General features: G+C 37.6%; 3 protein-coding genes across 3 annotated transcripts; all 3 read left to right on the top strand.

Annotated features, from left to right (window-relative positions):
• Nucleotides 1-1942: 1942 nt before the first annotated feature.
• LOC114460958 (pro-opiomelanocortin-like) lies at nt 1943-5143 on the top strand. Its single transcript, XM_028442858.1, has 3 exons — nt 1943-2063; nt 3113-3240; nt 4485-5143. Exons 2-3 carry the CDS (start codon nt 3124-3126, stop codon nt 5013-5015), a joined length of 648 nt encoding a protein of 215 aa, XP_028298659.1. The 5' UTR covers nt 1943-2063; nt 3113-3123; the 3' UTR covers nt 5016-5143.
• A 1164-nt stretch (nt 5144-6307) lies between these two features.
• LOC114460967 (asialoglycoprotein receptor 1-like) lies at nt 6308-11043 on the top strand. Its single transcript, XM_028442876.1, has 6 exons — nt 6308-6533; nt 6851-6979; nt 9115-9342; nt 9468-9652; nt 10066-10181; nt 10767-11043. Exons 1-6 carry the CDS (start codon nt 6422-6424, stop codon nt 10945-10947), a joined length of 951 nt encoding a protein of 316 aa, XP_028298677.1. The 5' UTR covers nt 6308-6421; the 3' UTR covers nt 10948-11043.
• A 7838-nt stretch (nt 11044-18881) lies between these two features.
• LOC114460959 (guanine nucleotide-binding protein G(I)/G(S)/G(T) subunit beta-3-like) lies at nt 18882-27283 on the top strand. The gene is made up of 8 exons (XM_028442859.1): nt 18882-18989; nt 20161-20306; nt 21098-21161; nt 21878-22034; nt 24139-24205; nt 24287-24488; nt 24637-24853; nt 27161-27283. Exons 1-8 carry the CDS (start codon nt 18921-18923, stop codon nt 27265-27267), a joined length of 1029 nt encoding a protein of 342 aa, XP_028298660.1. The 5' UTR covers nt 18882-18920; the 3' UTR covers nt 27268-27283.
• Nucleotides 27284-27776: the final 493 nt, after the last annotated feature.

Here is a 27776-nt window from a genome sequence, read left to right as displayed (position 1 = left end):
TAATCTCTACAATATATTCGCAAGAATATACACTTTTCCCGTGCCTTATATCACATGACTGCAGTCATTATTAATCACAAAATACCAAAAAAAAACCCTTAAAAAAACGTCTCAAGTCTTTTAATATCCTTTCACATGATAGACCATGGGATATTGCTGAAAAAAATGGAGCGGTACGGTGTTAAAGTACATCAATGTGCTCAAGCATTACCTGTGGTGTTCCACAGGGGTCGATCTTGGGACCCAAACTATTTATCCTATACATAAATTATTTATGGAAAGTGTCAAATATTTATAAAATGGTGGTTTTTGCAGATGAGACAAATATTTTCTGCTAAGGAGGAGATCTACTGATGGGTCAAAAATGAATGGCAGAAACTAAAGTGTTGGTTTCATGAAAACAAATGATCATTAAATCTGAACAAAACCAAGTTCATAAACGGAAATTGACCAATAATGGGAAGAGTGATGATTAACAATTGAAAAAGGGTTAATTGAAAGAGTGAATGATTCACTAATATCTGAAATAAAGGGTGGTGAACAAGTTGCCTCTCACCTGCTGCGAGGAATTCACTAAGATTGCAGCAATGATTGGTGCACGTGCAGAAGTGGTGCAGACCACCCTATTTAAATAAACGTTTTGTACGTGTTATGTTGAACATGGAGCGTGAAGGAGAGCTGAGTGTGCGGAAGTGAAAAACTAAATTTGAAGCAGCAGAATTGGAGGAATTAGTAGAGGAAACTAATAAAAAAAAATGGATGAATTCCAGCAAATAGATAGATAGATAGATAGATAGATAGATAGATAGATAGATTATTTATTCATTCCTCAGTGGGGAAACGTGTGTGCACGTGCGTGGCTGATGAGCGTGCGTGTGAACTGTGAATTCATTCATCCCAAATATAATAACCTGAGGTCTGAAAATGTGTTCCCATGGTCGTCTTTCCTCTTTCCAGCCTTGTCTCCTCACAAATATCACTTCTGTCATCACTTTGACAGTTACCCCCTGGTTGTGGGCCGTGCTACATTTATATACTGTACGGAAAATTCACTTCCCCTGAATTAATTCCCCCCTCCCATTTTTTGCTCCCATTGTGAGCTCCGCCTACTATTCATCAGAGGGAAACGCACTAAATGGATTGAGGGCGCATTGTGGCGCACAGCAGCCGCGCACTCCTGATTCCCTGTGGTTTGTACGGCTTATTAGACACGTTTTAATACCTCTAAACCTTTAGTGAAGGTGTTTTTATTGATCAGAAGCTCGGCTGGAAACCTACATCAAATATTTGCTCACCAGAGTTTCCAAAAGTGTTGGAATACTTGTCAAAACTAAACACGTTTCAGATCAGACGTCACTGAATTAAAACAATTTAAAAGCAACTCTAAACAAACTTTGTAGATCAGCTGCAGAAAACTGGAGATTTTATCGTTCTTTTTAGAAGGATTTTATTTCAATAGTTTGTATTTAAGGCTCATTTATATTCAAGTGAATTGTATTATCAATGATTGTATGGTTTTATAAATGAAGTATGTTTTTATAGATAATGTAAGACGGACTGAACTTGATAAGCTTTGCTTTTTTCAGCTCCCTTCATCACATTGTACCTTTTTAAAATTTAATCAATAAATGAGGCGTAGCTGCATGTGTGAGTGGATACATCACAGTTTAAAAATCATGTAATTATTAGAAATGTTTAAACGAGGGATTGAAAATTACAGTTTTATTCATGCAGTGGAGTTACTTGTAAGTTTTCCTGGAAAGTTTGTCACTTTGACTCAGATGGAGATGATAACGATGATGATGATGATGATGAAGACGTAGATGACATTTAATTGATAATCCATTTCCACGGAGAGCAGAGCATGTTTACGAACATGAATGGGGAGGGACACAACGTCATTGCCGTGTGCTTCTGTGTGCGCGTGTCCTTGGCTGGTAGAGTATAAAGCCCAAGGGTCAAGTAGCTCATCATCATCATCACCATCATCATCATCATCTCAGTCTGACACTGAGGCCGATCAGCGGAGAGACTGAGACGTACAGGACAGGACAGGACAGGTGGTGAGTTGATCATCATTTCAGCTTTTTATGATAATTACTGTTCATACCAACATGAAAACCTGAAGGAGAGACGGAAAAATCATAATTCAACAATCCTAAAAATATATATATTAATCTTACTTTATATGAAACTAAGTTGAAGATGAATATAGCAATATGCCATTTAGAAATCAAGCCTTTTAAATTCGACAATTATAAATATTTAGATAAACAAGTTTTTTTTTAAACAATTATTTTTTGTTTTTTTTTGTTTTTTATTAAGGCCATGATTTAAAAAAAACTAATTTAAGTAATTATGTAAAACACAATTTTAGTAATTATTTATAAAGCAAGCTAATAATAGTTCATATCTTAATACTGTAAAATGATACTTTTTTATGGTGTAAAAGGACAAAAAACAGAAATAAAGCGAAGAAATATTTTTATTAAAATAATAAAATAATTAAAGTAACTAATCCAACAATGTTGTTATTGTTAGACATTTTATGTAATTAGGAAAGAAAACATGAAACACATTCTGCTACGTTTGAGTTTTTCTGTTGTCGATAAAAATTAATAAATATATGACGTTTAATGTTTAATCTCTTAATTATCTTGTTAAATGTACGCGTGCCAATGACATTATTCTTAATTTAATCTGTTGTGAAATAAAAGGCTGTTTTTTAAAGCAACAGATTGAAAAAAAAATGATATGTTTTTTCCCAGTTTATTATAAAAAACATTTCCTTAGAAATCATTGTTAAAATATATTAACAGATTAATTTGCTTTTTGTATATTGCTTGCTTGCTACAATGTGATTGTTTCAAATGTTGTTTTTAGATGTTCACATATAATTTTCCTCTGTAAATTGATATATATATATATATATATATATATATATATATATACATATAATGCATTTTATTCCTTTTGGTGCAGCAGCACATTTATTATTGATCTAATATTGACCATGTAAAGTGAATTCATGTTTGTTTTTTTCATTTTTAATGAGAGATAGAGTTCTCTGAGTGATGATTATGTGATGCTGATTGTGGCTATGACTCTGTAGAAAACAAGAGGATGTGTCCTCTGTGGGTGTTGGTGGCGGCGACGCTGGTGGGCGTGGTCAGAGGAGCTGTCAGCCAGTGCTGGGAGCATCCGAGCTGTCAACAGGTTGACTCTGAGAGCAGCATGCTGGTAAAAAAACACACATTTTTCCCCTTTTAGTGTTGATCACACTAGTGATAGTAGATGTTTCTCATACTCTATGTAGAATAGTCTAAACATCAAAAATAGATAGATAGATAGATACTTTATTCATCTCCAAGAGAAATTCACAGTTCCAGCAGCTTACAGGTATGGGAACACAGGGGCATGCAGGGAAAGTACAATGTAGAAATTTAAAAATTTAAAAATTAAGAAAAAAATTTATTTACTTATAATCATAGTTAATGATCACTCACTTCAGTCTCTAGATATTCTGAAATTCTAACCAATTGTTCTGTGATTATTCATTTGACACACTGTACATTTTTAGTTTGATCGGATTAATACAATTTAGTATGTCCATTTTTGTGCGTCATTATTTTTCTTCATTTTTTAAGTTTCCAATATTTCAAAAATAAATGTTTTTCTGATGCAATTGTTTTTTATATTTTTTATGTTACTAGTGAAAAACTAATAAACAACAAATGATTATAAGACACAGATTAAAGTTACAATGGCCTCATGTAAAGGAGTTTCAATATGTTTTATTTTTTTCAATAAATAACAAAGTTGGGGTCCAAAATAAAAAGTCACAAGAAGAAAAAATGTTTTATATCCCAAGAAAGAGTATTATTTATACTATACATTAAAACAGAGATCACATTTTTTCTTCCATTCCCACATGCAGTTATGGACCAATGAAAATAGTAAATAAAAGTATTTTGTTCATATTTCCAGAGCGTGTGAGTCTAGAACCAATGCATATCTGTGACTAATCATTAGTGATGTGAACAGTCTATGTTCATAGCTCTAAGCTGATCACATTACAGGGAGCTGAGACATATGCTAAGTAGTTTACTGAAGACACAAACATGTTCCAGACCCAAACACACACTGACTTTGTGACTATTTAGAGGAGCTGACATGTCCACCAGATAGGATGTATAGCAGAGAGTAGGTGGAGCTTATTACTATACCATATTTACCTTTATATGTGAAAGGTAAATATCACTAAATCTTCCATATCTAAAAAAGTATTCATCAAACTAAACATTTCTAGTGTGAATATTGAAAAATAACGGAACAATTGGCACAAATTTTAGAATTCTTTGAGACCGAAGTGCATGGACCATTTGTTGATAGGACATGGAATGATCCAGAAGAAACTCCATATTTCCAAAACACTGAGCGTCACCAGTGTCCCGATGAATGTGTTTTCTATCTCTGTCTTTAAGGAGTGTATCCAGCTCTGTCGTTCCCTCCCCAACGAGATGCCCCTCATTCCCGGCGAAGCCCACCTTCAACCTCCTCCACTCTCAGGCCTCCTCCCTGACCTAACCATAGCCTCCTACTCCTCCCCCTCGCCTCAGGCCAAACGCTCCTACTCCATGGAGCACTTCCGCTGGGGGAAGCCCGTCGGAAAGAAACGTCGCCCGATTAAAATCTACACCTCCAACGATGTGGAGGAGGAATCGGCCGAGGTTTTCCCCGGAGAGATGCGAAGACGGGAGCTCCTTGGCATCATCGGAGAGATGGAGGACAAGCCCAAAGAAGCAGAGGAAGAGTCGGCGCCAATTCCGACCGACTTCCAGGAGAAAAAAGACGCCACGTACAAGATGAAGCACTTCCGCTGGAGTGGCCCGCCGGCTAGCAAACGCTACGGGGGCTTCATGAAGAGCTGGGATGAGAGGAGCCAGAGGCCACTGCTCACGCTCTTCAAGAACGTCATCAATAAAGACGGACAGGAGGAGAAGAGGGAGCAGTGATCGTCAAGAAGTTCTCACCCGTTATTCAAAGCCTTCTGTTCTGAGTTTTCCTTTAAATCTGACCTTAAACACCCTGTTAGCACAAAATATACTGTTCTTATAATAAACTCTGACACCTTCAAACTAAATTATTCCTCATTTGAAGCTAGCGTCCTGAGAAACATCATGATGTGTTGCTGTCAGCATCTTAGAAAAGTCAAGATTAGGAGTCAAATCCCACTGTTGGAAACCAGTTCATTTTCTGTTAGTTCGTTAAATGACATGCGTTATTTTTCTCACGGCCACTAGAGGGAGCCTTGTCACTGAAACAGCTCACTCCTCATCCATAGTGTGGCTTTTATTTACTATTAGCAAATCTTTCATCTACAACCGTCCACTGACAAAAATAAAGTTAAGGAAGGAAAAGAAGAGGAAAAACGTGTTTTATATTTCTATTTATGTAAATGACTGAATTGTATAACTGTAAATGACCTGAAATCATAAAGATGTTTGCAAGCAAAACTTATGAGGGTCATTGTCTTTTTTTTTTAATCCCATACCCAAAATAGTTACAATCGCCAATATCTAGTAAAAACTTCTCATCCTTTGTGGTAAAATGTGAATAAAAACTCTCCACTCACAAAACTCTACGTAATAAACTCTGAAAAAAATGAAATATGTGAATAAACCAAAAAAAGTGGCGTCTTTAGGAGTCAATCAGTAATAATAAGAGAAAAATGAAGGGAAGTCAATAAAGCTGCTCTATATTTACATCCAGTTGCCGTTTCTAGCTGTAGATGGAGATGCACTAGAGTTTAGAGGTTTCATTCTAATCAGAGGTTGTAACGACAATCAGAAAATCAGAAATAAAATGGGTTGGAAATATGGTGGAAAAGGTGGTGAAATGGGATTTTAAAAACCAAAAAAATTGGTTAAAAGTTGCAAATTAGAGTGGATAAAAACAGACCGAAAAAGTGGTAAAATGGTTCAAAAGTGTCAACATTGGCTTAAAAGTATGAACAATTAGTTTAAACTGACAAATAATAGGCATGACAAATCGTGACCTGGGTTAACTAGCAAAAATAAGTAAGAAATGATGGTGAAAAGAGGTTAAAAGTGACAATAATGGGTCAACATATGTGACATTAGGTGAAAAAGTGGTGGAAAGGGTTTATAAGTGCTGAACATGCTCACACAAATGCTCTACTTTTACTTTGAAAGTGTTGACAGGATGTCAGCACGGCGTGGAGGCTGGGTCTGTTTATAACAGAGGTGGCTGAACACACACACACACACACACACACACACACACACACGCACACACACACACACACGCACACACGCACACACACACACACACACACACACACACACAGCTGTAGTTAGACACAGTTGACTCTGAGTCTGTTTAATCTGTATCTGGACGAATGTCGACCACCGGTGGTTCTGCTCCCTGTGAGGGGATGTACTCCAAACTGATCGATGACGACATGGCTAACTATGACGAGATGAACCCCAGACCAGATGTTGGACACACAGGTAACAACATTTCATCTCATTACACTTTATCACCTATTCACTCACTTTACTTATCTTATTATTAAGTTCATTATTTCTGGGCTTGTGTATGAATTATTAAACAACTCTTCATTTTTTACTGTTATATAACACCATAGGTTCCCACGCTGTGTTTAGTGATTAGTTTGACTTTTACAAGTCTGAACAGAGCTCAGATTCCTCTGATGCTCCCCTGCAGGAGAATTAATCCCAGAAATGTTTGAGGATGTTTTAAATGTATTTCATGATAAAATGACTAATACAGAGGTAACATTGGCCTTCCTTGTGTTTTCCTTCAGGTCACAGGACATCCCCGGTCAGAGTGGACCCTAAAAGCAGCAGACTGGGGCTGTACCGCCTCATCAGCATCTGTTTAGCTGCACTGTGTGTCATCCTGCTGATCTCCATCATATCTATGTCTGCTCACTGTGAGTACACAACTGAATATATTATAAAAGATCATTTATGGGTTTGTAATAATTAGGGGTGGAAGGATATGAAGCCGATGTCTGTTTAAGCCTGAACCCGTTTCAACCAGATACTACTCACGTCCATGCACACGAGGAGAGTCCCCCCCCCCGTGCGTCTCATGCACCCACACTTTAAGAACAAGTTCTGATGAACTATGGCCGGGCCCGCAGAATGTCCCCGCGCTGAATAGCACGTACCACGTTCCTGATAATTCAGTCAAATGACTCGGTTCCACAAAGTTAAAAAAGATCTCTGAGAGGCTCTAGACATCTGTTCATAGAATATCAAATATGTCAAATTACAGCCCGATTCAACGAGCATTAAAAATGGGCCCCCCGGGGCTCCCTGGTGCCCCCGTGGCACATATGGAGTAATGGGCCCCATTCATATATTGGTATGTGTCAATAATTCAGTATCACCAACTGTCGCAATATTTGACTCACAAATAAATGAGAAAACGACTTTACTGGAAATTGCTGAAAAAAGGGGGGTCCCCAGGCCCCTAATGGAATTGCGAGAGGCATAATCGTAATCTTCAATGAATTACCTTTGAAATGATATATCACACAATAATGTTCCCATAAATTTAGAAATGACCGGAAATGGAGGATGAAATGATCAGAAATGATCTGTTTATTTCGAGTGTGCGGCTGAACCAGAGACCGTGACGTCAAAACAAGCGTCACTAAAACAGTCCCAGCACCCCCTATTGTTTAATCAGAGTATTGAAGCACATACTGTGCAGGATCCATTTAAATCCCCTTTTATTTGCATCAATTTTTAGACGATTTAGGAAATATCTTTGCATTCCTATTAAAGATAGCGAGTTAGCGGTTAGCTTCGCTTAGCAAGTATAAATTACCGCGTAAAATGACTGAAACACTGTATACATACTAAAAACTCTAACCAACATTGCTTTAGCTCATACAATGAAGGTTAACAACACATTTGTAGAAGGAATGAGGCTCCACGCAGGATACGTTCAGGGACGTCCGGTTTTGACAGGAAATGAGGAGAGGGTGGAAAAGTAGAGCGATATAATTTTTCATCAGTAGATAACAGTGAAACACCACAAACAAAGTAAGTTTGGTCACAAAGCACTCGAGGCAGAGCAGCACAAATCAGTTTTTAAAAATGAGTGGGAAACCCGATACCGACGTTCAATGTTACCTTTTATTGCAAATTGGTGGGCCGATAATATCGGTGGGCAGATATATCTGCAGTTCTGGATGTTCTAGATTGTAGTTCTCAATTACGGGACCCCAAAACATCCCTTTGTAGTTTATTATGAAATATAAAACAGGTAATGTTTGCTTGAAATCTCAATGAGATCAATTTATCTGGGTCTATTTGTGCCTTTTTATGTAATTTTTCATCTTGTAATTGTCTTTTTGTGTCATATTGAGCAATTTTTTTATGTTTCATTTTTGGATAATTTTTAAAAACATCTTTTTAAGTAATTTTGTGTCATTCTGTTAAGGTTATTTTGTGGTTCTTTCAGGCAGTTGTAGTGTCTTTTTTTTGACAATTTTTGTCTACTGTAGTGTTTTTTTGTGGTCATTTTGTATTTTGTTGTTTTTCTTTCTTGCGGCTGTTTTTATTGCACCAACTTCAAAAAGTTGAACCACCCAGGAGCATTTCAAAGGAAAAAAATGCCTAGAAAAGTACTTTTACAATGGTTAATATTAATGATAAAATATTAAAGTATATTATGTTAACGTTGAGCTGGAGAAAAAATATTTTCTAGTTTTAATCGTACAAAAGCAAGAAATGAAAGCACAATATAAGATTTTGTATGACCCACTAAAAACTGCTTTAGACCAACTTTTGGGTCCTGACCCTCATTTTAAAAACCTCTGTTCCAGACATTCTCGTCATGTAAGTCTGTAGAAGATTCCCTGATTATGAGCTACTCCCTGCTGTTGGGTGTGTCTGAAAAGTGAACAACAGCAAATTCACTGAGACACACACACTGAAAGCTGGTTTACCTCCAAATCTCTGTTTCCCAAACCCGAGTCAGCATCTGACCAGCAACCCTAAAGTTTGACTCCAGCTCATTCACCTAAACCGCCACAACACATGTCTTCCACAGATAAAAATAAAGCCCAAGCCAGTGTCGACGAAGCGAGTGCATCGAGTCAGAAGCTCGATGCGAACATGACCGCACTGATGGAGTCCATCAACAAACTGCAGCAGGAGAACAAACAGCTGCAGAAGAAGAGAGACGAGCTGCAGAAAGACAAAGACGAGCTGCAGATGAAGAGAGACGAGCTGCAGAAAGACAAAGACGAGCTTCTGGCCAAACTCTCTTCCACCAAAGGTAAACAGCTCCACGCTGTCCAGATGATCACTTTGGACTGCTCGGCCTATATTAAATATTAAATACATGTAAAAGCTTTCAAATCTCTGCACAACTTGAGTAGATTTGATGCGTTTGTGCTTCAGCCCCTGTGGTGATCAAACCCACACAGAAGTCCACCTCGGCCCCCATCGTGTGTCCCGTCGACTGGCATCTCTTCAACAGCAGCTGCTACTTTGTATCCAGGAACACCAGGGACTGGCCCGAGAGCAAGTCTTACTGCGAGAGCAAGGGAGCGTACCTGGCCATGATCCACACGGCTGAGGAACAGGTACAGAACCAATATGAACCAGTAGAGTTGTTCTCGTTAGAGACGTACAGAACCAATATGAACCAGTAGAGTTGAACTTGTTAGAGACGTACAGAACCAATATGAACCAGTAGAGTTGTACTTGTTAGAGACGTACAGAACCAATATGAACCAGTAGAGTTGTACTTGTTAGAGACGTACAGAACCAATATGAACCAGTAGAGTTGTACTTGTTAGAGACGTACAGAACCAATATGAACCAGTAGAGTTGTTCTCGTTAGAGACGCACAGAACCAATATGAACCAGTAGAGTTGTACTTGTTAGAGACGTACAGAACCAATATGAACCAGTAGAGTTGAACTTGTTAGATCACACAAAGCGTGTTAAATAAACAACTTTTGATGGATATCAAACACTCTCTCTCACATCTCAGAAGTTTGTGTGGGATCTCCTTCCTAGAGGACACTGGAACGCCTTCTGGTTTGGGATCACTGACGAGCACACAGAGGACCAGTGGAAGTGGGTGGATGGCTCACCTCTGGTTGGAGGGTAGGTGTACCATGTATCTCTGCACTGTGTGAACCATGTGGCTCACATTGGTCTGATTATCAATAAAACACAAAACTAACAACTGGACTTTAATGCTTTGTTATCATTTATTCAAAATATATCCATTTGTCAATTTTTTGTTTCACTTCCCCTTTAATAAGTTCTTCATGTTTCTGTGACTTCCTGTTTTTTTCCATATGCGCGAACCTTTCCGGGCTTTTTGCAACTCATCATATTTTCTAAGAAGTATTTCATTTCTCTTCCTGTTGTTTGTTCAGATGAATCTCAGCTCTTTCCTCTTTTCTTCTCTCTTTTCTTCCTTTTTTCCCTCGTTCTTTTTTAAAACTTTGCTCACGAGGTCATGACAACTCTTCTCCATCCTTTTTATGTGATTCTAATGGACACTCACCACTTTATATACAGTTATAGTATGATTAAAATCTGGTGATGCATCATTAGTTTATAGCAGAGGACACCATTTGGGATCCCATGAACTTACGAACCTGTTCTTATCATGCTATGTGATACAAATCTTATGGAAATCCAGAGATTTTTGATGATTTTTGATTTATGTTTTTCTGACAGGTTCTGGGAAGAAGGCGAGCCCAACAACCACATTGACGAGGACTGTGGCTACATCGTGAAAACTCGCGTTCTGGAGCGCGTGGCCATTCGCAGCTGGTACGACGCTCCCTGCTCCATGTACTGGAGATTTATCTGTGAGAAGGAAATGGGCCTCGGAGTCAGTACGGCCATCCCTCACTGAGACACCGTCCTAAAAAAAAAACAAAAAAACAAAAAAAAAAACCTCACAAAAAGGCTTTCGTAAAATTTGCATGAATTAATTTTGATCCAAATCTCTCACAGCTCTTATTATTATCATTATTATTATTATTATGTTTGCACTATAACATGCACTGAAAGCTTACATCTTCATCTAGAAAATGTGCCTGTGCCTTTAAAATCTACATGATTTTTAATGATTAAGGGTTAGAAATCAGGGATGATCTGTTTCACTGTTTTAATCTTTACTGTGTTGGACCTTCAACGCTGATCTTTTCTTCTTCGGGCTCATAAAATACAAGCTGGGACTGAATGTGAAAGTTACATGTGTAAATAAAATGTTTTATACTTGAATGTTTGCTTCGTATTCTCTCTGCTGCTGTTAACTACAGAGCCCAGACATTACATATAGACACAAAATACGAATTTGTGGCAACAAATGAGACAGATAGATATTATAGATTAGATATTACATTACAGGAGAAATGTATGCTTATCTGTAAATTAGAAACTATATTCGTTCAATGGTGAGTTATGGTGCAGTACTGATTTTGTACGTCAGGTGGCAGCAAACTACATCAGCTGCATTGCTAATTATTTACTGAGTGGAAAAACTAAAACTCATGAAACTTCGGGAAATAAATCAGTAATGATCAGTGATAAATAAATCAGTAATGATCAGTGATAAATAAATCAGTATTGATCAGTGATAAATAAATCAGTAATGATCAGTGATAAATAAATCAGTAATGATCAGTGATAAATAAATCAGTAATGATCAGTGATAAATAAATCAGTAATGATCAGTGATAAATAAATCAGTAATGATCAGTGATAAATAAATCAGTAATGATCAGTGATAAATAAATCAGTAATGATCAGTGATAAATAAATCAGTAATGATCAGTGATAAATAAATCAGTAATGATCAGTGATAAATAAATCAGTAATGATCAGTGATAAATAAATCAGTAATGATCAGTGATAAATAAATCAGTAATGATCAGTGATAAATAAATCAGTAATGATCAGTGATAAATAAATCAGTAATGATCAGTGATAAATAAATCAGTAATGATCAGTGATAAATAAATCAGTAATGATCAGTGATAATAAATCAGTAATGATCAGTGATAAATAAATCAGTAATGATCAGTGATAAATAAATCAGTATTGATCAGTGATAAATAAATCAGTAATGATCAGTGATAAATAAATCAGTATTGATCAGTGATAAATAAATCAGTAATGATCAGTGATAAATAAATCAGTAATGATCAGTGATAAATAAATCAGTAATGATCAGTGATAAATGAATCAGTAATGATCAGTGATAAATAAATCAGTAATGATCAGTGATAAATAAATCAGTAATGATCAGTGATAAATAAATCAGTAATGATCAGTGATTAATAAATCAGTAATGATCTGTGATAAATGAATCAGTAATGATCAGTGATAAATAAATCAGTAATGATCAGTGATAAATAAATCAGTAATGATCAGTGATAAATAAATCAGTAATGATCAGTGATTAATAAATCAGTAATGATCTGTGATAAATGAATAGATAAATGCATTTAATAATAAATCATCCACTAACAACCCTGATCAGGGTCAGAGGTCACTAACTATGCCAAGCTCAGGTTACCCAGAATGCAATGCAACAGGCAGCTAGTGTTTCTGGACAGTGAAAGAATCAGAATAAAATGAGTGTATATAGTGTATGTATCTCATTTCTGTGACATGATGTATTTTCCTATTAAAGAAAGATAATAAAATCTGATTTATTTGAGATGCATAACGTCATTTATTCAATCAGAAAAACTGTATTTATTATGAAGCACCTTTTAGCAGAAGAAAGTTTTCAAAGTGCCTTTTACGCTTTTGACAATCAGTGGGAAAATGTGTGGCAAAAATAATCATGAAATCTGGTGAAAAGAGGTTAAAAGTGACAATAATGGGTCAACATACAGTATGTGACATGTGGTGGAAAGAGTTTATAAGTGCTGAAAATGTCTGGAAAGTGGAAAAATGTGCATAAAATGCACTAAAAGGTGCAAAAATATAATATGGAAAGTTTGGTGTAGTTGCAGAAAAAAGGATTTAAAAAAAACAAACAAAAATGGGCTGAAATTGTATTTTTAGTTTCTTGAAGGCATCTGGCGACCCCTTCTCAGTGTTTCACGACCCCAAGGTTGAGAACCCCTGTTTAAGATGATGCTATGTGTTCTTCCTGTGGTCAGTGAAGAGGCCAAAGGTGGAGAGCTGAGCGTCAGTGGCGTGCACGCTTTGTTTTAGCTCGTTAGCATAGAGCTGGTTATAACTGAGCTAGCCCTCGTCTGTCACAGCTCATTAGTCCAGATTACAGACTGGGACGGTAGCCATAGCAACCGCTCTGCACTGACACAACAGACAGACAGACAGACAGAGAAAACACAAGAGAAAATAACAATCACGATTCACTAAACGCTGAATAAAACAGACTCAACGTCTCCTCAATGTGAAAACATGACAGTTTTCTTAGACGCGCTAAACGTTAGAGTCTCTTTTTACAAACCACCTCACTGTGGTTCAGTTGGGAGTCAATAGCTGCGTTTCCATTACAGATTTTTGCAAAATAAAAGTAATATTTCTAAATGTCGACATACTGTAGTGTAATGGTAGTGGCTATCCATATGGTTGCCTTATCAATATACCGACATTCTATTCATACGCAGCGCCCTCTTTGGCCAGTTTAGGTCACATGACTAAGACTAAACCTAACCCTAAACCTGACCTAAGACACTACGTACTCGTGCTTTGGTGACAGTACAAATAGACATTTTCTAGTATAATTGAGCTTTAAACGTGTTTCTGTTGAAGGTTGTTTTGGAGTCTCATCCCGTGTGACTACGCTGCAGAAAGACGTGGTCATGTGACCAGGTACGTCACGTCCTTTGACGTGTCTTGGCAGAAAAAGTGTTTCCACGGCGCTTTTGTGACACATTTCAATATCAGAAATGTCTGAAAAACCTCCTCATGAAAGCGTGAGAACTTTTCTGTGATATTTAAGGGTTTTTCGAAATTCCATCACTTCCCAGGGTGATGGTCAACCCAGCTAATGACTGGTATTAATAACATACACACCCTTCACCAGTCAGTCAGTCAATCCTGCACGTTTCATTCTTTAGACACTTCTGACAACAGGAATGTCAAACTGATCCTTGAGGAATGAAGTGCTGCATGTTTTCAGCTCTAACATAATAAAACATTCATAATCAGCCTTTCAGATTCAGATCATCAAAAGCATGCAGGACTGCAGCCCTCCAGGAAAGGAGAAGCAGACGATCAGCGTGAGTTTTGCTCCACCTCCAGATTCCAGGAAGTAAGAAAAGGAAGGAAATCTCCTGAGGTGATGAGGGCTCAGATTACAGGGTGTGGATTGGACCAATCAGAGAGCCTTACACAGACCTGACCTGGACCCTGTTCTCTCTCTCTCTCAGATCACCTCGACCTCCTGCAGATCCCGTAGATCCTCCCAGCATCTCCATCTCCTCTCACTTTGATCACATGCAGTGATTTTTTTGAAAAAGCAGGAAGTGATTTTTAATTATTGATTCTTACTTTTTTTGTTTCCGTGGCCTCTGCACTCAGTGCATCAGGTGTGACGCACGTTCAGCCTGTCCTGCTCTAATTCCATAACGAGATTTCACATTCCCGGATATCCCATTAGACCCTGATTAAGCAGCTCAGCTCATTAGCTACAACCAACCAATGCACCTCCATCAACTTCTGGTTCTCCATCATCCATCCATCATCCATTCATCATCCATCATCCATTCATCATCCATCCATCATCCATCATCCATCATCCATCCATCATCCATCATCCATCATCCATCATCCATCATCCATCATCCATCCATCATCCATCATCCATCATCCATCATCCATCCATCATCCATCAACCATCATCCATCATCCATCCATCATCCATCATCCATCATCCATCAACCATCATCCATCATCCATCCATCATCCATCATCCATCAACCATCATCCATCATCCATCATCCATCAACCATCATCCATCATCCATCCATCATCCATCATCCATCCATCATCCATCCATCATCCATCATCCATCAACCATCATTAATCATCCATCATCCATCATCCATCATCCATCAGCCATCATCCATCTATCATCCATCATCCATCATCCATCATCCATCATCCATCATCCATCATCCATCATCCATCTATCATCCATCATCCATCATCCATCATCCATCCATCATCCATCCATCATCCATCCATCATCCATCATCTATCCATCATCCATCCATCATCCATCCATCATCCATCATCCATCCATCATCCATCCATCATCCATCATCCATCCATCATCCATCCATCATCCATCCATCATCCATCATCCATCATCCATCATCCATCATCCATCCATCATCCATCATCCATCTCCACAGAAGTTATCAATCACCAACGTGTGTGTGTGTGTGTGTGTGTGTGTGTGTGTGTGTGTGTGTGTGTGTGTGTGTGTGTGTGTGTGTGTGTGTGTGTGTGTGTGTGTGTGTTTAAAGATCAAAGAAACAATAAAGTGATGCTGAACGTGTATAAAATAATCAGATCAGTTTATTTTGTGTAAAAAAAGACCCCAAACCTCCATCTTTAGTGTTTTTTTCAGTACAAACCTTTGCATATGTCCTCACTTTACTCTCATATTCTCACATTTCACCTCCACCTGTTCCCTTTCTCCTTCATTTCTACACCTCCTCTTGTCTTTTGACCTGATAACCTGATTCTCTCCTCCAAGCGGTTTACCTGCAGCTTCCTCTCTCTCTCGCTCTCTCTCTCTCTCTCTCTCTCTCTCCTGCCCTCTCTATTTCCATCTTTGAGCTTTATCCCTTCATCCCTTATCTCCTTCATCCCCTCCAATCCTCATCTGTTCTTCAGCGCGTAGGAAGGCACAGAGAAAGAGAGAGTTTTGCAGCAGCAGAGCTCCCGAGGTGCGACTGTGGGGTTTGAGGAGCTGCTTGTTGGACCAGGAGCTGCAGGTGTGACAGGTAAGTTCCTCCTTTACGTATCTTTGAGTGCTGCTGAGGAACCTGTGGAGCCCCGTGCAGATGAATCATCTCCTTTAAGACGTGAAAACTGGATTTTTGGTTCTTTTTGCAACACAGAAGCATCCATGTGTTTTTTTTTTTTTAGAACTGATGGACTCTTTGATGATGGAAATGGATTTCCAGGACATTTTTCTGCCTCTTATTCAGCTTTTTTAGTGATTTCAGAGAAGCTGTCTCTGCTTAGAGCTTATTGGGATGTAGGACAACTATATTTATAACTTTTAAAGCAACTCAAACAACTACAACAGCTAACGTTGAGTCCACTGCAGTGCTTCCTTAAACCCTTTTGAAGGTGATCTTTAGAGGCTGTAGAGAGGATGGATGGTGAGGTGGCAGGAAGCTGTCACACCACTGACACTGACACTTCTCAGATGCAGAATCTAGTTTTTTCCCTTCGTACGATGAAGGAAAACTATGGGCTGTGGTTTTGAGGAGCTGCTCTCTGACTTTTAACCAACCTTCCACATCAACCCTTCCCTCCTCCCTCGCTGATCCTGAGGTAAAGAGCAGTCAGTAATCGGATGAACAGGAGATTTGAGCGGTAAAGCTTCTCCTTTAGATCTCCTGTCGGGATTTAAAAACCAGCAGCAAAACCAGCCCATGCAGGAGACCACTTTCAGTACCACAGACAGGCCCACCATCAGTGTGTGTGTGTGTGTGTGCTTTTATTAGCTTATTATCACACACAGACAGAGGATTAAGCAAACACACACTGATCTGTCCTGGAACTGTATGGAGGTTGATTTGTGTCTGTATTATTCAATAATAAAAAAAATATAAAAAACACTTCAATAAGAATCAAAGAAAAAAAAATATTTGAGACACAAATAATTGCATTTGAACACTTTTTTTTTCTTTCCTTTCAATGAAATATTATTGTTATTTTTTAATTAATAATAAAGACACTAATGCACTACCTATAATATGGCCTAAATACTAAAAAAAGTGCTCAAATGCAATTATTTGGGTCTAAAATTTCAAATTTTCTTGCTTTTGAACTTTTTTCTTTGGTTGAAAAATATTTATTTGTGATTAAATAATAAAGACTCAAATCAAACTTCCATAAAACTGCTGCTCTTTGCATTCCAAATATCACTCGAGCTCGAAACATGACAAAAGTTTAACTTTATTCCAAGCTTTTCAAAATAAAATACCAAAGTAAGCATGCATACTCATCGTCATGGTCCCATTGATATTAAATATTCACACATAAGGAGACTGGGTTTGGAAAAAAATCAAATTTACAACAAACCACAAACAAACAGCTCCCTTTCACGTTATAAAATTATAAAATCACACATCGGACATTGTTTGTGATGATGTTTGATTTTAATATGAATATAAAAAGCCTCCTTTACTCACTGTATGTGCTTAATTATGATAAATGGATCAGACGTCAGCAAACAGAGCTTAAAACATTTAACATTTCCTCCTGTGGAAGGTGACTAATGTGTTAATATACAGTAATCTGTTCTCATGGTGTCTGTAAAAATATCAAACTGGAACCAGCTCTGGTGAATCCTGAGGTCGATTTCACAGAAAAATGTTTCTAAAATAATCTTTCAGCCAAACTTCCCCAAATCCCTCTGGAGGAGTTTATTTGACCCACTTCAGGGTATTTTCAGGCCTCTTTAACGTCAGTATATTATATTATTACATTAATTATAAACTGGATGTCACAATTTGTTGACTTTCTAAAGTCTGAATAGCTTTTCTTGGGATTGAATTTTCAAAATAAAGGTAAAGAAGTGAGATAATAACTGGAAACTCATTTCAATCGTCCTTTACATGTGTATTAGTTTCTGTTAGAATACGTTTTATTTTGGTGCTGTATGGAGGTAGATTTGAAAATATATATATATATGAATTTAAAGTAATTTAAACATAAATACATAAAGTTTATATTCTTGAAGCACAAATGTTAAAGAGATAAACATATACTTGTGTATGTGTGGACAGATTAATGTATAATTATATAGATATATATCAATAATTATGTGTATATATTTGTATATTATAGTGTAAATAGGTGTATATTATAAGAATATTATTAGATATATAGTATATACTTCTTCATACTCCTTTTTGATTATGTACAGGCTTCACGAGCAGGATTTTTGTACCATTTGTTCTCTTTTTGCTTTGTTTGATTTATTTTCTTTTTTTTAAATAACTATTATTATTATAATTATTTATTTTGTCATTGTGAGTTACACTGCTGTTGTGCTCCTGTTCAAAATAAAATTAAATCAAATCATTAGTGTCTTTATTATTCAATAAAAAAATAGTTTACATCAATCAAAAAAAAACTGTTCAAATGCAAAACAAATCTTTTTTGATTGAAAAATACATGTTTTTATTGAAGTAATTAAAATATTATTATTGAATGATAGAAACTCAAGTGTAGTAGCCATATTATGGCCCAAATACTTAAAAATGATGACCAATAAATAAAAAAAAATCACATTTTCAATAAAAAGTGGGTTTTTTTTTGTGTGCATTTAAACATTTGTTTTTGATTGAATAATAAAGACACAACTCTAGCTCCATAAGTGAGACCATATAATGAGGATACTGTAATAAGTTGATAGAGTAAATGTGAGGGTGAAGGTGAGGTGATTTAGGAGGATTACACTCTTTAATCTGATCTCTAGACTTTGGTGATGCAACAGTGCTCAGGTATGGATGAGATGAGGTATCAGGGTCAGACACTGTTTCTGTTTCACACATTATTAAATAACGTCACTAACATTAGTGTTGTTTTTCTCCTCTGCGCAGCCACAGTGTGACACTCTTTCCTGAATAACCCCCCCGAGAAACCGTCGCCATGGCAGCTGAGAAAGCTGAAATGGACGCCCTGAAAAAGGAGTGCGATGGCCTCCGTGCACAGATTGAGGTGAGCCCCAAATGTCCACACGGCATCATCATCATCATCCTCATCCTCACATTGATCAATCCTGCAGAGTTTCTGTGTCTTAGACATTATCAGCTCATTTTCATTAAATTACAGGAGAAATCAAACTAAATAAAAATAATAAAAATATGCATATATAAGGTAAAGGCACACACAAATTGGGAGTGGATCTAAAACATGCAGGACAGCAGCTCTCCAGGACTCACATCGGCCTCAGAAACCAAAGAGCTTCTGCTAATCTTAGACCTTTAAAGTATAAATTCTAAATATTTATTAAACTTGATGATTCATGTGTTGGAACAGCAGTTTAAACCAAAAATCACCCCAACATTTGATCAAACATTTACTCTCAGTGTCGCCTAAACTTTACAGTGTAAGGATTGGAAAACTTTTACAATGGAGATATATTTATGTTTTTTTTTTTTTTTTTAATTACGAGACATAATAGTTATTGTTATCTTACTTTTTTAAATGGGTGAAAACATGTATTTAAAATATTTATTTATGAATATTAAAACAATGTATTGGTTTAATGTTTTTTTTAATCACAGATTACTTTGGCGCTCATAACACCTCCACTGGATTAATTCATTTATATACTAGGCAATACCTGTATTTGCAAGGGAAATATGTATTTGGCAATTGAAAATTGAAAAAAATGCCAAAAATGACGACCTGTATCTGTTTGTTCTTTTTACTAAAAACAGAAGACTGACCTTGACTTTAATTGTGACCTTGAGTGAAGGTCAAGGTCACACATTGAAAGGAAATGTTGTTCAATGGTACCAGTCTGAGCACTGGATCTCAATTTGTGGCCAAGTTATAGGAAAAAAGTTTTTTTTTGTGACATCATGAACTTTGACCCCTAGCGATCTTTTTACTGTACGTTGTACAGCTTTGGTCCAATGAAGTATAATACTACACTTGAGATGAGCTTTTCATAAATGTAAACATCAAACTTGTACGATAAATATTCATAGAGATATAGAAAATGTAGGTTTTTGACACTTGAAGCAACCTTGGCTGCTAAAAAAGTGCTGCATTAATAGCGTAGGGTTAGGGTTAGCATTTTCAATGGATGGATGGATGGATGGATGGATGGATGGATGGATGGATGGTTATTGACTCCTGTCCTTCTCTGGGTCACCCTCAGGCAGCTCGTAAGGCCGTAAACGACGGCAGCATGTCGGCCTCTGCGGGGGGAGTGGAGGCGGTGGGTCGGGTTCAGCTCAAACTGAGGAAGAATCTGAAAGGTCACCTGGCCAAAATCTACGCCATGCATTGGTCAGCTGACTCCAGGTGAGGAGGAAGTGGGCGGAGCGTGAATCATGTGACTTCAGATGCTGCACTGCAGAAATCCCATTAATGTGGATTTTAATTCTTTGCTTGATTTAGTTTCCAACAATGTGGAATCTTTGATTCTTTTTTAGATATAATGTCTTTAAAGACAGGAGAAAAACCTTTTGGAATAAAAAAAAAAGTTGACATCAGTCAAAAATGAATATCCCTATTTCCAATCAAAGAAAACAATGTTTGCATTGTTTTTATGGACCCTGAGTCTGATAATAAAGGTCTTTATTATCGCAACTAGTAAAAACAATTAGTTTACACTGGCAAATAATGGACATGACAAATGGTGAATGTGGTTAAATTGTCAAAAATAATCAAGAAATCTGGTGAAAAGAGGTTAAAAGTGACAATAATGGGTCAATATATGTGACATTAGGTAGAAAAGTGATGGAAAGGGTTTATAAGTGATGAACATGTCTGGAAAGTGGAAAAAATGTGTAGAAAAGACATTGAAATGTGATGAAAAGTGTCAGAAATAGGAATAATGTAGCAAAAATACATTAAAAAAAGCAAAAATATTGCAAGAAAAAGTGATGAAAATAGGTTAAAATATGGTGAGTTTGGTTTAGTTGCAGAAAAACAGTATTTATCTTAGTTTCTTGAAGGCATCTGGAGACCCTTTCCCAGTGTCTCGTGACCCTAAATGGGGTCTTGACCCCAAGGTTGAGAACCCCTGGTTTAGAGTGGATGTGGTCTACTGCATGTACAGCTTATTTGTGTTCATGGTGTTTTCCTCTCAGGCAAATGGTCAGTGCGTCACAGGATGGAAAGCTGCTGATCTGGGACACCTTCACAGGAAACAAGGTACGACTCAGTCTCAGATATACATTTCATATTTACATGAGTTACGTTTTTTCCTAAATTCTCACACAAAACCAGGAGATTCCTCTTATTTTTGATATTTTAATTATACTAAACAATATTAAAGAAAGATGCTGTGAGGTGTGAAGTCAAATAATTCAGCAGCTAACTGATGCTAAATGGAAGATCAATAATCAGCTTTAAACTGTACGCAGTGTAAATATTTACATACATTTATAATCAATGAATGCATGAGAATCCTTTACATAAATGTGCATTTCTCAGCTATTTTAGAAATGCTTTTAGGATCTTCATATGTAGATCTTTATAGATAGAACATGTATTTACTCTTCTCTCTCTCTTTTTCCACTTTTTTTATGAAATAAAAAGCAAAAAAAGAGAAAAAAATATGAAAAAGCGAAGAAGAAAAAAAAAAACACAAAAAAAGGAAGAAGAACTGAGGAAGTTAAATTCATACACTTGTCCAGGATCTTCAAATATACAGTAGATATTTATACATAGAACAGGTGTTTGCTTTTTTTCACTTTTTTTTAAATAAAAAAAGCAAAAAAACCATGACAAAAAGAAAGAAAAAATAGAAAAGAAAAAAGAAAAAGAATAAAAAGAGAGAAGAGTAAAGTAAAAAAAAGAAAAAGGTATTTTCTTTCTGACGTAAACGTCTAAATAATATAATAATAACATAAACGTCCTCTCTGCAGCTGACCGCCGTCCCTCTGAAATCTGCGTGGGTGATGAGCGTGGCCTTCGCTCCGTCCGGTAACCTGGTGGCCAGCGGTGGTCTGGACAACATCTGCACGGTCTACAACATCAAGGCAGCCAGTCCTAAGACCCTGAGGGAGCTGGACGCACACACAGGTGAGTTAGGCTCCTCCCCCTTCCTGCTGGATGAAGGAAACACCATCTAACCATAGGCGGAGTGTGTGTAGCATATGCAATAATGCAAAATACATTTGTGACATTTTTGATAATGTTCAGTACAAAAATTTGCTTCGACGTGTCGTTTAATGTTGTAAATTCATGATAAAATCTTTCTGCTACATGTTTGCTGCAGTACCATACATGACCTGCTGGGTGCAGTGTCGTTTCACCATTTACATTGTGGAGAAAAATTGCGCAACAGAAGAAGAACCAACCTAAACTCTCAAAAGTTGGAACCATTTCACTGAAAACTTATACTACACACCAGAGGTAGAACTTATGCTACATTCGATTGCACTCGGAACTCGGATAAATCCGACAGATCGAATCGGAAAAGTGCAATAAAATGACCCTTGGGCTCGGGACCCCAACTCGGGAACTCGAGCAGGATCCAAGCAGCCCGGGTCAGTCGGAATGACGTTTTATCAAAATGGCGGCGCCCACCGTTAGACGAAAACAGTCACTTTCTCCTCAACTTTTACTTTTATGTGCCGTCTAATATGGCATGTGTGTTTCTATCCCCACTCTGTTCATTTGAATGTTGCTCTGCGTAACTAATGAAACCAGTATAGTTCAATGTACTCTACAGTCTATGGTTCTATGAAGCATGTGGGATAGACCCCTGCTGGAGCGGTCAAGTCTGACTTAAAGCTTATGACGTTTCTCTCTCTCTCTCTCTCTCTCTCTCTCTCTCTCTCTTACTGTCAAGGAGCTCATATACTGTATATTTCCCCAACAGGCATTTTTTCTTCCTCAAAAATATAAAAACAAACGTCAGCTTGCTGTGTCATGTTTTCCGAGCTTCCTGAATGAAACGCATCTACGTCAGAGGTCAAAATTGACGACTCGGATCCAGGTTTCGAATGCAATTGAATGCAGCATAACATCTGTGACATGAAACTAACAGTAACATGTTAGAATCAAAGCACCAGAAAACTACGTTATATACAGTATATACGTATACAGTATATATATATAATCTAAATTACATTTGAACACGTTTCACAGCAGGAAAACTGTTTGACATTCCTCCCAGGCTTTATTATTTACCGTAATAAGGAACTGTAGCCTTGACAGGAAGACGTTGGTCACATGACTCGAGTGCCAAAAAACACTTGTATTTTTAAAAGAACAACAAATTAATTTGTTTAAATTTTGTACGATCACTGTGTTTTATGGCACTTAAAATATTTATATATTATGTATAATATACAAACTCCGCGTATAGAGGGTTTTCACCTACGTCACGTTCTGAGCAGTAACCTGGATGCGCGGCCATATTGGAGGCACTCGGGGGTAAACACTGCGATGGTTCAATGTCCGACACAACAGAAAAGCTCCTTAAAATGTGTTCTAGATGCAAAGACATACAGGGAAGGACTTGGAAAAGTGATGGTTTATTGGTGGTGCAGATCTATACGAGTTGGATCAATGACGACCCAGAGAGTCTTCCGTCTATTGCGTATCCTGGTATGGTCAACTACATGCTTTTAACCCAATCTGGGTCATCCTTTAGATAATGTTCAGACCTTTGACCTGGAATACAATGAGAAATACAGCTCTACATTTTAGCTCTACATTTTAACAACTGTGTTGCTACTGTAGCAGTTATTAAATGTGATTATATTAAGTCTATAATGCCACATGCAGTAGCTTGATATTAATTATATTATTATCAACAAGGCGCTGCTATCAACAATTCACTTACCTGACAAGAAATGGGCCCAACAAAATCAGATGTTGTCCAGATGTTTGACTGGTTTAGCTTCGCTAACCACTAGCGCCTCCTTTCCTCTGATAGCCTTTGACATTGTTCTCCTTGTATTATTATAACTTTTAACAGTCTATAAAACTCTAAATGTTTTTCATGGTCTGACTGATTGATACAGCCAAAAACAGGGCAATAATTCACCGTTTCCTTTAGTTCGACTTTCGGGATCTGCTTTGTTTACCTGCTGAGTACCTCCAATATGGCCACTTCCAGTTTGATGACACTGCGATTAAAAAACCGTCTATGCTCTAACGTGTGTGTGGTCCTCAGGGTATCTGTCCTGCTCCCGCTTCCTCAGTGACTCTGAGATCATCACGGCCTCTGGTGACACCACCTGGTGGGTTTTTAACAACATTAAACATGAAATTACACAAACTGATTCCATGATCTTAACCCAGTAAACATGTGTGACCTACAGCTGTCTGTGGGACCTGGAGACCGGGAAGCAGAAGGTGGTGTTCACCAACCACATCGGGGACTGTATGTCTCTGGCTCTGTCTCCTGATGAAAACAGCTTCATCTCTGGAGCCTGTGACTCTCTGGCCAAACTGTGGGACATCAGGTCAGGAACCTGTAAGCAGACGTTCAGTGGACACACCAGTGACATCAACGCTATCGCTGTGAGGAAACTACACACCTTGTGGCATTACGTCATTATTAAGTCATGGAAATGTCAGAAAAATGTTGATAAGATAAAAGCAGTGTATTACTGTTATGAAATAACTTAAACAAGCTAAAGTAAGGAGTCTTATTCCCTGCTCTGCTCAGTTCTTCCCCAGTGGAAACGCCATCATCACAGGCTCTGACGACTGTAGCTGTAAGATGTACGACCTGCGCGCAGACCAGGAAGTGATCGGCTACCAGGACACCAGCCTGAACGCCGGCGTCACGTCTGTGGCTCTCTCCAACTCAGGACGTCTAATCTTCGCCGGTTACGACGACTTCAACTGTCACATCTGGGACTCACTGAAGGGAGAGAAAGTCGGTGAGTGGGAGATTGCGATGTATCGTAAAGTTTTAATAGATTATTTCATCTCGACTCTGAGGTCAAACGCAGACATGTTGCAGTCACATCTTCTCTAATTCACACAGCAGTGACTGAATAACACGAGACGCTTTGACTGAGGCGTGTTTTTTACTCAGGCAAAGCACGTTCTGCTCTGTTCTTCATACAAACACAAAGCTGACACCTTGTTTTCACCCTTTTAAAATCATTTTCAATATTCGGAAATAGCAGAGAAGAAAAGCTCTCCTAAGGGACCTTTACTTTCCCTTTAACAGTGTACTGACATGCTCTGGTAGCTGAAGTTAGCGAGTATTCATGAACTGTTGAAAACATACAAACCATGAGGACGGAAGTCCTTTTAGGTGGGAGTCCTTCAACTGTCTGTGATTTACTCTCTAACTTCAGCCACCAGAGCGGGTCAGCGCACTCTTTAAGGGAGAGTAAAGGTCCCTTAGGAGAGCTCTTCTTCTCTGTTTCATTGCCTACTACCAAACTTCAGAGTGGAAACTGTCGCCCCCTGTGGTCACAATTGTTTTTATCTTCTTTCTGTAAACAAAACAGGTTTACATCAACATCTTTAACTTTTAAAATTTTGTAAATTAATCCCATTTTTAAAAAGTGATTTAATGAATATGGTGCAAAACAATGTGTTTCGTTAAAGATCTACTACAAATAATAACAATAATAATGCACCTTTTTTATATAGTGCTTTATCATAGACACTCAAAGTCACTTTACAGAATTAAGGGATTATTCTTTCACTCCACACTTAGTGGTGGTAAGCTACTATTGTAGCCACAGCTGCCCTGGGGCAGACTGACGGAAGCGAGGCTGCTATAGTGAATCATCTGACCTTCCAATCACCACCAACACTCACACACTCACTACATTCATACTAATATGGACATTTCAAAGGTTTTAACACACTTGTAAAAACAATAAAGGATCCCTTTAAGATTATTATTATTTACATACTGTATTTTAACAGCCTTTGCTCATTTTGTGACTGTAAACAGCAGCTATAAGTTACAGTGTTCTTTATTTCTCTCAGGCTATTTTAAAATGTGATTTTCCTATTTCTAGGTGTGTAATTATCTAAATAAGAAGCACTGTTTCCACCTCCTTATGTTGTCTATAAGGGATTCTCAACCTTGGTAACACTAGGAGGGGGTCATCAGATGTCTTTAAGAAACTAAGTTTCTTAATTTGAGCCCATTTTTACCCTTTTCCTGCAATTTTAACCTATTTTCATCACTTTTTCTTGTCATATTTTTTGCTCCTTTTAATGCATTTTTGCTATATTACTCCAATTTCTGCCACTTCTACATCACATTTCAATTCCTTTTCTGAAATTTGTTTCCATTTTAAAGACATGTTCAGCACTTATAAACCCTTTCCACCACTTTTACCACTTAATGTAACATACGTTGACCCATTATTGTCACTATTAACCTCTTTTCACCACATTTAATGCTTATTTTTGCCAATTTAACCACATTCACCAGTTGTCATGCTCATTATTTACCAGTTAAAATCTATTTGTTCCAACTTTTTTCTGCCACTTTCAGGCCAATATTGAAACTGAACCCTTTTTTACCACTGTTTTGGTGGTTTTTGCCACCTTCTTGTTTTTAAAATGCTATTTAACCATCTTTTGTTTTTGTTTTTTACAATTTTTGGTCAATTTTAGCCCATTTTATTAGTGATTAAAACCATGATTTCCATCTTTAAGATGACTATAATAATAATAATAAACGTTCCTGGATAACAGTGGATATTATTCAGATGAATAAATAAATGTGGTTATCACAGATTCATAGAACAATGGACCATCATTTTACTGACTTTATGGATGGACCCCAAAAATCTCTCCTTTATTCCCCCTTATAGATGGTCCTGTCTCCACATGACTGTTCTTCAATGTTCATGTCTGTGTTCAACCACTATCAGCTACAGTGGGGGTCCCCGCTCTCTGGGACCTTTATTTTGGGGGTGGTGGTCTAAAAAAGGTTGAGAACCAGTGGTTTAAACCATGTGTTTCCCATACAATGCTTCAAGGACACATTTATCTATTTATTTAATAAGTATTTCTAAAACACTGTGTGTGTTCAGGGGACGATTTCTCACTCATTTAAACAATTAATGGCGCGTAACGTGTCTCTGAACACGTGATAAAATGACCATAATATTGTATGTGGAGGAGATTTGGTTCTGAAATATATCCCACTGCCCAGTTATTGCCTAAATATTTCATGAACTCTTCCCTCGCTATCGTTCCTCACACAGGCGTACTGTCTGGCCATGACAACAGGGTGAGCTGCACCGGCGTTCCCGCCGATGGCATGGGCGTCTGCACAGGATCCTGGGACAGTTTCCTCAAGCTGTGGAACTGAGGAAAACACCGGGAGAGGAAGGAGAGGAAAGAGAGGAAGGAAAGGAGGAAAGATGAAGATATATAGGAAAAAAGAAGTGTGAGCTCCTCTCTGTCTCTCTCCCTGCATCATCAATTCTTCCTCATTCATGTATGCAAATATCTGTGAGGCTGTGAGAGTGAGTCACGCTGTGTTAATGGCATCAGGTAATCAGTGCACCATGCATCCACCTGGACGTATGAGTGACGTGTTGCTGTCAGGGTGACTAAAATACTGAGAAATGTAAAATAAAAATAGCACATTAATCTAAAGGATTGTTGAGCGGACAATCAGCAACATCGAAGATGTCACTAAACTCAATTAGATTTTGGACTAAAACAATAAAAAAGGAGGAATACGTACATGTTGAAGATAAAAAGCATAGACTAAGATATATTTTTATCCTTTCTGAGATCTTTGACCTGTAAACGAGCCCTGAAGCTACGTAGAGCAAACACCCATGTGTACATTTGTTTGTATTTTATAGTTTG

The sequence above is a fragment of the Gouania willdenowi genome, unplaced genomic scaffold (assembly GCF_900634775.1).
Source record: "Gouania willdenowi unplaced genomic scaffold, fGouWil2.1 scaffold_85_arrow_ctg1, whole genome shotgun sequence".
Classification (NCBI taxonomy): domain Eukaryota; kingdom Metazoa; phylum Chordata; class Actinopteri; order Blenniiformes; family Gobiesocidae; genus Gouania; species Gouania willdenowi.
This window is presented reverse-complemented; position numbering and strand designations above follow the sequence as displayed.

Bases quoted from the DNA above. Each gene is read 5' to 3' on its own strand.
- LOC114460958 (XM_028442858.1), top strand. From the start codon at position 3,124: ATGTGTCCTCTGTGGGTGTTGGTGGCGGCGACGCTGGTGGGCGTGGTC. The intron at 3,241-4,484 runs GTAAAAAAACAC...TCTGTCTTTAAG, and splicing joins ACTCTGAGAGCAGCATGCTG to GAGTGTATCCAGCTCTGTCG.
- LOC114460967 (XM_028442876.1), top strand. From the start codon at position 6,422: ATGTCGACCACCGGTGGTTCTGCTCCCTGTGAGGGGATGTACTCCAAA. The intron at 6,534-6,850 runs GTAACAACATTT...GTTTTCCTTCAG, and splicing joins ACCAGATGTTGGACACACAG to GTCACAGGACATCCCCGGTC. The intron at 9,653-10,065 runs GTACAGAACCAA...CTCACATCTCAG, and splicing joins TCCACACGGCTGAGGAACAG to AAGTTTGTGTGGGATCTCCT.
- LOC114460959 (XM_028442859.1), top strand. From the start codon at position 18,921: ATGGCAGCTGAGAAAGCTGAAATGGACGCCCTGAAAAAGGAGTGCGAT. The intron at 20,307-21,097 runs GTGAGGAGGAAG...TTTTCCTCTCAG, and splicing joins CATTGGTCAGCTGACTCCAG to GCAAATGGTCAGTGCGTCAC. The intron at 22,035-24,138 runs GTGAGTTAGGCT...TGTGGTCCTCAG, and splicing joins GGAGCTGGACGCACACACAG to GGTATCTGTCCTGCTCCCGC.